This window comes from Lepus europaeus, chromosome 13 (assembly GCF_033115175.1).
Source record: "Lepus europaeus isolate LE1 chromosome 13, mLepTim1.pri, whole genome shotgun sequence".
Lineage (NCBI taxonomy): Eukaryota > Metazoa > Chordata > Mammalia > Lagomorpha > Leporidae > Lepus > Lepus europaeus.
The window spans coordinates 24,327,164-24,340,002 of NC_084839.1; the positions used below are offsets into that span (position 1 = coordinate 24,327,164).

At 45.3% G+C, this 12,839-nt stretch overlaps 2 protein-coding genes across 4 annotated transcripts in view; one reads left to right on the plus strand and one right to left on the minus strand.

Moving 5' to 3' along the window:
• Positions 1–7,883, plus strand: part of ZNF512 (zinc finger protein 512) — a 45,197-nt gene extending 37,314 nt beyond the window's left edge. For all 3 annotated transcript variants that reach the window (XM_062209166.1, XM_062209168.1, XM_062209167.1), the window contains exon 14: positions 4,988–7,883. In XM_062209166.1, coding sequence (XP_062065150.1) covers positions 4,988–5,296 — 309 coding nt within the window. In that variant the 3' untranslated portion in view covers positions 5,297–7,883. The remainder of the gene's footprint in view (positions 1–4,987) is intronic.
• Positions 7,884–9,581: 1,698 nt separating this feature from the next.
• Positions 9,582–12,805, minus strand: CCDC121 (coiled-coil domain containing 121). The gene is made up of 2 exons (XM_062209169.1): positions 12,315–12,805; positions 9,582–11,712 (listed from the first exon to the last, which is right to left on the minus strand). The coding sequence occupies exons 1-2, from the start codon at positions 12,641–12,643 to the stop codon at positions 10,770–10,772; spliced, it is 1,272 nt and encodes a 423-aa protein (XP_062065153.1). The 5' UTR covers positions 12,644–12,805; the 3' UTR covers positions 9,582–10,769.
• Positions 12,806–12,839: the final 34 nt, after the last annotated feature.

A 12,839-nucleotide genomic window follows, 5' to 3' on the forward strand; every position in this document is an offset into this window, starting at 1 on the left:
CCCTCTTCCAGGCCAGCTCTCTGCTATGGCCCGGGAAGGCAGTGGAGGACGGCCCAAGTGCTTGGGCCCTGCACCCGCATGGGAGACCAGGAGAAGCACCTGGCTCCTGCCTTCGGATCAGCGCGATGCACCGGCCGCAGCGGCCATTGAGGGGTGAACCAGCGGCAAAAGGAAGACCTTTCTCTCTGTCTCTCTCTCATTATCCACTCTGCCTGTCAACAACAACAAAAAAAAATCCTTAAAAAAAAAAAGTTTTTTGCTAAAATAAACTTACCTTTCATTCTGTTTTTCCACAAACCTTTTGTAAAAATTACTTTATTTGAGAGGCAGGGGATGGGGTGCAGCGCTTCCATCTGTGGTTCGCTCCCCAAATGCCCACAGTACTCAGGGTTGGATGGGGCTGAAGCTGGGAGCCAGGTACTCAGTCCAGCTCTCTCACCTGAGCGGCAGGAACCCGACTACTTGAGACTGCTACCTTCCAAGCTCTCCATTAGCAGGAAGCTGGAGCTGAGTTTCAGACTTGGATACTTCAGTATGACTACCGGTCTCTTTCTTTCTTTCTTTCTTTTTTTTATTTGACAGATAGAGTTAGACAGTGAGAGAGAGACAGAGAAAAAGGTCTTCCTTCCGTTGGTTCACCCCCCCAAATGGCCAGTACGGCCGGCGCACTGCGCTGATCCGAAGCCAGGAGCCAGGTGCCTCCCCCTGGTCTCCCATGCGGGTGCAGGAGCCCAAGCACTTGGGCCATCCTCCACTGCCTTCCCGGGCCACAGCAGAGCTGGACTGGAAGAGGAGCAACTGAGACTAGAACTCGGCACCCATATGGGATGCTGGTGCCATAGGTGGAGGATTAACCAAGTGAGCCACAGCGCTGGCCCCCCATACCAGTTTCTTAACTGGTGTCCTAACTACTGAGCTAAGTGCTTACTCCTCCATAAACAACTTGAAGTTCCCTCGTATTTGAAATCACTGTGTTGCGAACATCCTTCAACTCTTAATTCTCTGAAATCTGCTCAAATTAGATATTTGGGAACCAGGTTGATTTCGTGTCTTAAAAATTATTTCACAGCAATCTCTTTCTTCTGTACTTTCTAGTATCTAATATTTTCCAGTAACTTTTTAAAAGCAACCTTAAATTTATTTTTAATGTATTCATTTAAAGGTGGAGCGGTAGTGATCTGCCATCCGTGGTTCATTCCCCAGATTTCCACCACAGCTGGGGCTGTGCCAGGCTGAAGCTGTGAGCTGTGAACTCGGTTTAGGTCCCCCATGTGGCCTGCATGGACCCAGTACCTTGAGCCATCATCCCTGCTTCCCAGGGTGCACATTAGCAGGAAGCTGGAATCAATCAGGAACAGAGCCAGGACTCGAACCCAGGCACTCGGGTGTGGAATGTGGGCTTTCCACATGGGATCTTAAGTGCTACGCCAAATGCCTGCCCCCAGTAACCTTTTTTAATGCTGTTTGAAATCCTGTTTAAAACAACTACTTGGGCTAGCGCTGTGGCACAGCAGGTTAACACCCTGGCCTGAAGCATCGGCATCCCATATGGGTGCTGGTTCGAGACCCGCCTGCTCCACTTCCTGTCCAGCTCTCTGCTATGGCCCAGGAAAAGCAGTAGAAGATGGCCCAAGTCCTTGGGCCCCTTCACTCACGTGGGAGACCAGGAAGAAGCTCCTGGCTCCTGGCTTTGGATCGGCACAGCTCCGGCCGTTGTGGCCAATTGGGGAGTGAACCATTGGATGGAAGACACCTCTCTCTCTCTCTCTCTCTCTCTCTCTCTCTTTCTCCTCTCTCTGTGTAACTCTGACTTTCAAATAAATAAATAAATCTTAAAAATAAATAAATAAATAAAAGAACAACTACTGGGGGAAATCGACCATAGACTGTGTTAAATAATAGTATCGTATCCTTGTTGACATTCCCAAATGTGATCATTGTACTGTGGCTATGCAGGAGAGCAGCCTTGTTCTTAGGCACATACATGCTGAAGCATTTAGGGGTGAACTGTCACGATGTCTCCAAATTACTTGCAAATGGTTCAGCAAAAGAGGGAAGGAAGAAAGCAGAGAATGAAGAAAGGAAAGAGGTTAACAATGGTAAACCTAGGTTGTCATTGAACTATTGTAAATCTTCTGACTTTACAACTTTTCTGAAGGTCTGTGATTTTTCAAAATTAAAAGATAAAAAATTGTAAGCCGGTGTTGTGGAGTGGCAGGTAAAGCCTCTGCCTGTGACACCAGCATCCATATGGACACCGGTTTGTGTCCTGCTGCTCCAGCTCCAGTCCAGCTCCCTGCTAATGGCCTGGGAAAGCAGCGGAGATGGCCCAAGTGCTGCCCCTGCACCAACGTGGGAGACCTAGAAGAAGCTCCTGACTGTTGGCTTTAGCCTTTCCCAGCCCTGGCCATTGTGGCCATCTGGAGAGTGAACCAGCAGATAGAAGACATCTCTCTGTCTCTTTCTCACTCTCCCTCTCTCTGTAGCTCTGATTTTCCAATAAATAAATAAATAAAATTAAAATTTGCATAAAATGCTTCCAAGTTCAGAAGGATAAAAGTGTTCTTTTTTGGAAAGTTTCTTTCTTTTTTTTTTTTTTTTTTAAGATTTTATTTGAGAAGTAGAGTCAGAGACAGAGAAGAGTGAGAGAGGGAGGTCGTCCATCTGCTGGTTCACTCCTCAAATGGCTGCAATGGTTAGAGCTGGGCTGATCCACAGCCAGGAGCCAAGAGCCTCCTCCAAGCACTTGAACCACCTTCCACTGCCTTTCCAGGCCACAAACAGAGAGCTGAATTGTTATAGGAGCAGCTGGGACACAAATTGGTGCCCACATGGTATGTCAGTGCTGCAGGCAGAGGCCCAGTGCACCACGCCACAGTGCCAGCCCCTTGAGAAAGGTTTCTTAATAACGCACATAAACAGAGAAATTGTGTATTAAATACTCCAAACCCTGTTTCGACAGCTGTGTGCTGGCCCTTGGAATATCTTCCTGCAGAAACTATTGCTACCTGGTGAGGAAGGTACATAGTGAGCACCTTCTGCTGTTTTTTGCCCTCAGATTTCATAGTTTAACAGTGCGAACCTTAATGAATTTCATCAAATGTGGTTTTTGTTGATTTCTTTATTTAAGCTTTGGGAATTCCCATCTAAAATCTGAGATTTCTTCTGAAAGGCACTGATGAATTTTTACAGTAGTAGTATTCGAAAGCTAACTGCCTCCTGACAGACTCAGTGGTTGAGTTCCCATTTGGGATGCTTGCGTCCTGTGTCAGCACGCCTGGTTCGCGTCTCTGCTTCTCCTTCAGCTTCCCGCACCAAGGGAGGCAGCAGGTGATGGCTCAGTTAGCTTGGTTCCCTTCCATCCCCATGGGAGACGGAGACTGAGATCTGGGCTCCAGACTTTGGCCTGGCCCAGCCCTGGCTGTTGTACACAGTGAGGAGTAAACCAGCAGATAGAAATTCTTTCTCTTTCTGTTTCTTTGCCTTTCAAATAAAATGAAAATAAGTAAATACATGTACAAAATCTGCCCCTTGTGTAGTTAACTGGTTTCTCCAGTTTCTTCCTTTTAGGAAGCTGGAACCAACAGAGTTGAAACAAAACAATTTCATTAGTTTGGGATTCGCTCCCAGGCATTTATTGGCTCATTGATTTATGCCTATATTTATGAATTTTGATCAGTGTCTCTCTTTGTTTTTTACTGCAACGTTTCAGACACATGGCAATAGAATAGTAAACCCGATGCCCTGTCACCCAGCTCCAGCAGTCATCAGTGCACGGCCAGTTTGTTTTAGTTACAATCTCCCTCACTTTTAAAGCAGAGTCCTCATCATTTCAGCTGTAAACACTTCTTTAAATATGTATCTGTAGGACTTTTAAAACCACGTAACTGCAGTCGTTACATCTAAAAAATTAACAGTGATTCTTTAATGTTATTGTATTTATCCAGTCATTATGTAAATTTTCCTGATTGTCTCATAAATTTTTTTAGAGTTGATTTGTCCAAATCAGCACTTAAGAAAAGGCCAATCTACAGCATTTATCTGTTTTTATCCAGAATAGCACTAGCCAGTGGAAATGTAATCTAAGCCATGTATATACCTAAACATTTTCTACTAGCTGTGTTTAAAGAAATACAGAGAGAAAACAGGTAAAATGAAATTTAATACTTTTTATGTATTCAACACAATAGATTTAAAACATTATTTTAACGTGTTAAAAATAATGAGATATTCTACATTTTTGCCATATCAAGACTTTGAAATTTGGTGTCTATTTTACACTGGAAGTTTATCTCACTGCAGACTAACCATGTATCAAGAGCTCATTAGCCACGTGTGTCTGGTGGCTAAGTCATTGTATAATGCAGATCTAGAATCCTTAGATTTTTTTGCCTTTGCCATTTTTTTATGGAAAAAAAACCTGTTGTCACTTGTCACATTTATCCACATTCTGGATCCTCCTGATTGTATCCGATGTTCTGTCCTGGCTATATCCTCTAAATTAATAGATCTAGAAGACTGAGCAGATCACCTGATTAAATTCAAGTTCCTTTTGGTTTTTCTTTTAGACAATAAGACATCATAATGGATTTTCCTGTCTTCTCCCCTTAACTTTTAAAATTGAGGCTCAAAGAAGTTATCATTTACCCGTGGGCACATAGCTACAGAGTTGGGATTTTCACCCAGGAGGTCTGGCAACAAAATTCGTGCTCCTGACCCTTACACTATCATGAAATAAAAAAATCTCATGTGGCTCATGTAGATCACTTTAGTAAATGATCTACGTCTTACACAATATTAGCTTTTGAGAACTGTTCTGTATTGGGTTTATCCAGTAAAAAGTACAGAGTTCTAAGGTATCGTGCCATATCTGTTTCTTCTCTGGATTCCACCCTGGTCACGCCTTATGATACAGAATTCTGCCTCTCCGCCTTGTGCATGCTTTTCCTTATGTTGACCAGACGGCGTTTCCATTTTGCCTCTCCAGGACTGGTTCGTTGTAAACCCAACAACAACCAAAAGCTTTGAGAAGCTGATGAAGATAAAGCAGCGGCAGCAAGAAGAAGAAAAGCGGAGGCAGCAGCACAGTAGCAGAAGGTCCCTGAGGAGGCGACAGCAGCCTGGCGTCGAGCTTCCCGACTCCGAGCTGAGTGCTAGAGTAGGCAAGGATCAGAGGAGGAGCAATGAGGACCTGGTAGTGTCAACCTCCTGTAAGGAACCAGAGCAGGAGCCAGTGCCAGCGCAGTTCCAGAAAGTCAAGGTCCCAAAGACTAACCATAAACGAGGAAGGAAGTAGGCAGTGGGTGTGGAGCGCTCCCAGGAGAGTGATGGGATGCTGTTGTCATGGGGACCTGTGTGGGGAGGACCGAGTCATGGGGCTGAGGGAAGATGCTTGCAGCTGTTTGTGTAAGGCTGTTACCTCTCAGCTCCTCCTCCTGTGTAAATTTCACTGTCTTCCCTACTCATTCACTTTTCATTCCCTCCTCCCATTTTAGTAGGTTTTCCTGCTATTCCTCGTTGGAGTCCTCTTGTTTTTCTCTTATCTTGCCCAAAGAACTCCCTCTTAAGGCCAAAGTATAGGCCTCTCTTGCCCTGTACAAGACTAAGAAACCTGTTTTGTTGTCCTTTCCTTCCTGGGGTATAGAATGTTCTTGGAAGATCCATTGATTTAGTAGCCGCTCCGTCATCTAGCTTATAAAACAATTCCAAGCTAATTTTTAAAAACCATAACTGATTTATCATTTTGTGTTTGTGATACAATATGCCTAGAAGCTAGAACCGTTGCCACTCATGTAATAAGGTCATCTTGTCTCCTTGGAAAACAGACTTTATGGAGGTTGTTTGAATTCAATATGGTTTTAGGATTGAAAGTAAGAAAATAGATGTAGGACGAAAAAGCTAGGACTTCTCTACGCTGGTTAAACTGGGCGATGGAAAGCAGCGTTAGGAGTAACATGTCCTCAATTAAAATGAAAGAAAAATTAGAAGAAGCAATAAATACTGCCCCAACTTTCCTGTTGCTATGTTCAGTGCCCTCCTGAAACTTGCTTTTGTTCCCTTGGTTTGAAGCATTGAGAAATTTAATATTGCCCCCAATGTTTGGGCACAGTGTCCTAGTGCTCCTGATAATGCCACCAAGGTTGGAAATGAAGGTGCGTGTTCCTACCTTCTCCCCTGGACTTGACCTCACTTGCTAGGCTGTACCCCACTAACTCCTCATCCATCCGTTAGCCAACTTCTGTGTCCGAATTTTTCTGAGAGTATTACCCTTCTGTCCTCTTTTATATGTGGAGTTCTCTCCTCTTTATGTCCTGAGACTGACACCGGATGACACTGGAGCGGGAAGTCATTCTGTCTGTACCGCAGGCCTCGTCATGTTCAGTGGGCTGTTTCCGCTTGAGGGTGGCTTTCTCTGGAGCATTGGTTAGAGCAGCTTTGTTGTCGTGTTTCTGGATTCTCTTCCCCTTTTACGTAAATATTCTTGCCTACTTTGTGGCACATGCCATATAAAAAATTAACCCTGATACTGACGAGTACAACCTTTCCAAATTCTGAAAGGCTAGTACCACTCTTTGGCTCTCTGTTCTCTGTGCTCCTCCAAATAGCTTTAAAATGTGGGCTTTTGTGAAGACCACTTGCAAACAAGGGAGCATCCAAACCCGCATTTGATACCGCCAGCATAGGGAACTTGGAAACAAGTGAAGGGAATGGTGTATCCACTCCACATTTTCATTGGCAGTTGCCCCCGAAAAGCCCTTTCCGCAGATGAGGGTTGTCAGGGAGGAGAGATGAAGAAGCTATGTTAATTTCTGGTGAGTAAGACGTGGGGAATGTTTGGCAATGACAAAAGAAATAAAGGACTCTTGGTTAGAATGCTGTTTCCAGTTCTTTGACTTCTTGCCGAAGCTCTATGGGGGTTGAAGATGAGCAGAGATGGGCAGGAGTTCGAACTGAGTTCCACAGACAGTTGTCGCAATAATTCTTTCACTCCTGAGATCTGCTAGTTAAAATGAACAGGTTGAGAATCAAATAAATTGGTATAGAAAACTTGCCTAGTCCCAACCAGGATCTTTTCTAGCACTCCTTTGTTACTTCCTGAGGCCAGAAATCAGCAGAATTCAATATGGATAATCCTAATCACACTGAGTTAAACTTTTTGAAAAAGTTTTTAAAAAGAAACTCATTTGAATAACATAAACTAAGTTTATGAGGTATATCTAGGTTTTGGAGCAAAGTAAATTGCTGCATGGTGTGGAATGTTAACGGTCACTTTGAAAACAATTTGGCCATATTTACTGAAGTTGATGGTGCACCCTCTGGGCAGTTTGAGTCTGTGGTACATACAGAGAAGCTCCCCTTGGCCAGGTACACCAAGACTTGTAAACAAGGATGATTGTCGCAGTACAGTTAATACTCACCGGAAGCTTTGTGAAAGACTGCTAGCCGTCTGCCACAATCTGCTGCTGCCTTCCGGGGACTCCAGGACAGATGGCCAGACTGCATTCCCCAGCTGTGCCCCTGCTCCCCTCCTCTGTAATAATGAAGCAGTGAGCTCACGTCCCTTCCCTAGAATGTGAGTGGGAGTGCTGTGTGTCACTGGCAGGCTAGAGCCTTTAAGGGTGAGTGTGCACCTCCATGCTTTCATTTCCCTTTCTCTGGCTAGATGCAGAGGGAGATGGGGCCCAACCTACTCTAACACACAGCCTGATTATCCATCGTAAGAATAGATGAATTGGGGACCAGCACTGTGGCGTAGCGGGTAAAGCTGCCGCCTGCAGTACCGGCATCCATATGGTTGCTAGTTTGAGTCCCAGATGCTCCACTTCCGATCCAGCTCTCTGCTATGGCTTGGGAAAGCAGTAGAAAATGGCCTTGGGCTCCTGTGCCCGTGTGGGAGACCTAGAAGAAGGTCCTGGTTCCTGGCTTCGGATCAACTCAGCTTTGGCCATTGCGGCCGTTTGGGGACTGAACCAGTGAATGGAAGACCTCTCTCTCTCTGCCTTTGCCTCTCTGTAAATGCCTTTCAAGTAAATAAATCCTAAAAAATGGGAATAAAGACTGAGATCTTCTATAAAAAAAGATGAATTGTGGTCGTCATACAGTGAAATACTATAAAAGTTGTGGAATTAACTAGGGCTTCTTGTGTCATGAATAAATCTCAATGTCTGGGAAAAGCAAGTTACAGAATACATCAGGTGTACCATTTATGTACGACTTGCAGATATGTAAAACCATGCTTTGTTGATGGATGTCTATAAACAAGATATGCATAGGATGGATGGACATCAAATTTAGAATAGTGTTTCTAGAATCCATATAGACTTCAACTGAAATTACAATTTCTGACTGATTAAGGTAGATATGAATTTGTTGTAGCAACTGTGTTTTTGGTATGTCTGAAATACTTTTTTAAAGAGTACACCAAAAAAAAAAAAAATCTCTTCTGTTCACCTCCCTCTTATAAGGAACCTTTTGGAATTTTCTGTTTCATCTTAACCTTATATTTTCCCTCCCCCTAGAGTCCCTTCTCTGCTTGAATAGACTGCACCACTGTACATTCAGATGCTGGGGCCAAGAGTGTCATTTTCCCCCTCCTGATGTCCACCATCAAATCTAATCTGTTCACTCTGCTTCAGTTGTGCCAATCCAAACCATAATCAGTTTTGCCTAATGGTTTCTCATTGCATTTAAAGATGTATTTATATATTTGAAAGCAGAGTGACAGACATCTTCTGTCCACTGACTTACCCTCCAAATGATTGCAACAACTGAGGCTGGGCCAGGCCAATGGCAAGAGCCCAGAGCTCCATCTGGATCTCCTGTGTGGATGGCAGGGGTCCAGTCCTTGGGCCATCCTCAGCTTTATTTCATCATTCAGATCTTAGCCTGAAATCCACCTCAGAGGTTTTTTTCCATCTACTCTCACTTTCTGTAACATCTTTAATTTTCTTCATAGCCAAGCAAGCCAAGAGTAGATTGAGATCTTAGTTGAGCCAACCAACTGCTCAATTGGAGGTATGGATGTCAAAGTTTTCATCAGCTATGGTTCACCCTTCACGGTCTTTAAGCCTTCATTCTGAAAAGGATAGAAAGGTGCAAGCAATACCTATCTGTAGCCATCACCTGGGATGCTAACAAGTAAATGAACTGCGATCAGATGGAAGTTACCCACTCCTGAGTTAGATTATCAGACAGCAAAGGCAGGGAGGGAACAAGCAGAATTGCAAGAGGTTAAGATTCTTCCCACTTTCCGACTGCTTAGCAGCCTTGGGTGTGAATTTTCCTAGGTTTTGCACCCGTGGAGAATAGAGCATCAGATTGTGTCGGATGCCATGCTTTCCAAGTTTCGTCTAATACATTTCCAGCTCATAAACTGAGGCTAAGAATAGGTTAAGGTCCATACCTGCTATCTCTAAAGTCCCAATTTTTGCATTAAAACTATATTTGCACACTAGTATGAATAAGACATGCTGAAGTGTTATTAAGAGTGATGAAGCAGAAGATTAATTACATTGGAACAGTAATAAAATCAATGGATAAGTTATAATCATGTTTATTTTTTAATGAATAAGCTACATATTTAACAAAAATCATTAAAGGCACATTGCCAGAGGATCCTTTTTTAAGTCTAATTTTAAGTGAATTTATTTATAAATAAGAAATGAAAATCTAGGAAACTTTGACATTTTCCATCACTAGCAATTTCTGGAAAACAAAATTGATTGTATTTTCCCGTAGAAGAGCAATGTTAAAATATGGGTCATCTTAGGAGTCAGCATTCAAATATGTTACTGGTGAAACCTCAATATGTCATGAAATAGAAAAAACTACCCTAAAGTCTATACTAACTAAAAACTATTCCTATTTCTGTTAAATGGCCTATTAAATAGATGGCACACATTGCCAAAGGCGTTTGGTATAGTATGGAGTGCACATGTAAGAAATGACCTAAAGTGAAAGTCCTTACTGTAAATAACTAAGTCATTTTATCATCTTAAAACTTAGAATGTTGATATAGAAAGGGGTTGCAAAGATTCTTAAGTCCAAATATTTTAAAACTTTTTTGATAGGTTTTCCTGAAACAGGCATTCAATCACTTCTTTAATGCTAAAAGTGTTTCTTCAAAGAACATTTCACAAAAAAGAGGGGACTTAATAAATGTCACCACTCAACTCCTCTTATCCCCTTAATGTATTCAAAGCTAACATTGTAGGGGTTCATCATCAGATTTCAAAGGTCATTCAACCTAGCACTTAGTGGGCTTGCTGTTATCAGAGTACTTTCTCAACTGGTGAGGAATCTGTAAAAGGAGCTACCCACCCACTGGCCTAAACTTAAAAAAGAACTTAGAAACACTTCATCTTTGTCTGCTGAGTTGGCCAAAAGGAATACAAATAAACTGATCCCTGTTATTTATAGAGCAGAAAGCTCTATTCAGTGAAATGCTGTCCTTACAGGTATTTTCTCTATAAAGAAATCTTAACTTGGCTAGATGAAATCACACACCCCAAGTGGGTGTTTCTGAACTTGCTGGATGTATGGGGTGTTTTGCAGATGGTGAAATAGGTTAGGCTATCAGGTATTAGGTTAACTGAAGTCTGAAAATTGTGTTTATCAACATAAGGTAGTTTTTTAAAATACTGCTTAGAGGAAGCTGGTCACCTTACATGACTGCACCTAGTCTTTTGTACCAACACGTATGGTATTTTACTGCAATCTAGAATTCAAAAGCCTTTCCTAACAGGTTGGCTGGGTATGTATTTGAGGAACTACGTGGGGTTTATCCTTGACGCGGTGCCCAGGGGAGGCCTCAGTGGTGCCTGGGGGACACCCTGTCCTTTCGGGCATCCCTGGCGTCTTTCTTGCAGCCGTTTCCTCCCACGGAGCATGCTCTGCACAAGCCACTGTTCGTGCTCCAGCTGCTGCTTCTGGCTCCTTAACTGGCTCTGGGTAGCCTCTAATTTCTGGGATCGCTGCATTAGCTGCCAGCATTCCCTGCGTAGCCGCTGGTTCTCTGCGTGGATGCTGTGGCAGAACTTCACATCAGCCTGCTTTGCTGCCGACCTCAAGGCCAGCGTCTTCTCCCTGAGCTCCCTCCTTTCTTGCCTTCCCAAGTGCCTCACGTCTGGCTCATTCAGCTGCTCCTCCAACAAGGCCTTTTCCTTGAGGAACTGGGCGTGTTTCTCGGCGGCGATCTGCGCTTCGATCTTGCTTTTCTCTTCCTGTAATTTCTGGATTTGTATGTCCTGTTTCTCCTTTAACAGCGAAATGTCTCTCAGATCTTGCAACTGCTGCTTCAAATCGGCTTGTATCTTTTTCTTCTGCATGAGCTCTGCTTTAAGCACTGAAGACTTCTTGGCGTATCTGGAGGCTAACTTCTGTCTCCCCCTTTTAATCTCTCGACTTTCTTGTATGTACTCCATCCACAGCTTTACAGGCTCCTTCGCCAGCTCTTCCGTTTTCTTGGTCAGGTACTCCAGAAAGAACCTGTTCTCCGCCTGGAAGTGCAGCTCTTCCTCGTGCAGCTGCCTGGTGTCCTCCAGTAACAGCTGCTGCTGGACTCGGGCTGCTTTAATCTGCGTGTCCAGCTCCCGCACCTTTGCCATTCTTCGTCGGATGCGCATCTCCGCACTTGTTAGCTTCTGGGGCTGGAGCAGATTATTTATTAGACTGAGGTACGACGGAGGGGAACTCCTGGGACCTTCGGCAAACCTGAAGGGAGAGCCAACGAGACGTGCCTCTGTCAGTTCTTATTGCAAATGTAAGCAATCATAAAAGATGCACAATTGTCCTTTATTAATACAACGACTATTTACTTATTTGAAAGGCAGACAGATTTCCCATCTGCTGGTTCACTTCCCAAACACCCGCCACAGCTGGGGCTCCATCCGCGTCTCCCATGTGGGTGGCAGGGACCCAAGTATCTGGGCCACCAACTGCTGCCTCCCAGGCGCATTGCAGGAAGCTAGACTGGACGTGGAGTTCGAACTTGATCCCCCCAGGCATTCAGATACGGAATGCTGGTGTCCCAAGTGGCAGCTCAACAAGTATTCTGGAGACCTACTATGTTCCAAACACTCTGCAAGCCATGGGAAATACAACCAGGGGTGAAGATTGGCGAGGGTTGGGGGGGGGGTACCGCCGACAATTTACAACAGGCATTCACTGCAACCCCCCGGCGCAGTGTCCGTCTTAAGAACGAGAAACCAGACGGCTGACCAGTGGCAGCGCCCAGATCGTCGGACGGGGGGGCGGCGATGGCGAGCGGGGATACTGCTCCGGCTCCTTCAGCCTCTTTCGGCGGCCGCACTCACTTGCTCCTGGGATCCAGCTGTGGACGGCGGGAGCTGCGCAGGGTGGTCGCCGAGGAGCGCGCGCTCACGTCGGGGGTCGTGAAGGCGGAAAGGTCTTGCAGCTGCTCGGTCTGCGGCTCGACGGGTCTCCGCGCCGCCCAGCACCCCCCGGCGTCCCATTTAGCCCCGGCCCCGGTCAGCCCGGCCCTGAGCTGTTTAATCTCCTCGGGGGCCAAACAAGCTCTAGCAGGCGGCGGACCAGCGTCTTGGGTCCTCGCCCTTTGGGACCCCAAAATGAGACGTACGCCCCTCTTTTTCGTGCGGTGGGGGCTCGGCCCTTGGGAGCCCATCTCGTCTCCCGCTCCGAGGAGCCAGCGACAGGCAGTGCTCCTTTCCCTGCCTTCCGCTGGCCCTCTCCTCTCGCTTCTCTGCTCCCCTCACTTCTCCCCCAGCGTCACCAGCCCGCCCGCAGCCGGAGCTCGGCGCCCGCTGGCCGTCGCCTCTCGGCGGCGTTCGACTCTATTCTCCCGCCCAGTCTAGAACGTC

Excerpts from the sequence above, each read along its gene's own strand:
- CCDC121 (XM_062209169.1), bottom strand. The coding sequence starts at position 12,643 with ATGGGCTCCCAAGGGCCGAGCCCCCACCGCACGAAAAAGAGGGGCGTA. Across the intron at positions 11,713-12,314 it reads CAGCTGGATCCCAGGAGCAA|GTTTGCCGAAGGTCCCAGGA; the intron begins GTGAGTGCGGCC and ends CTCTCCCTTCAG.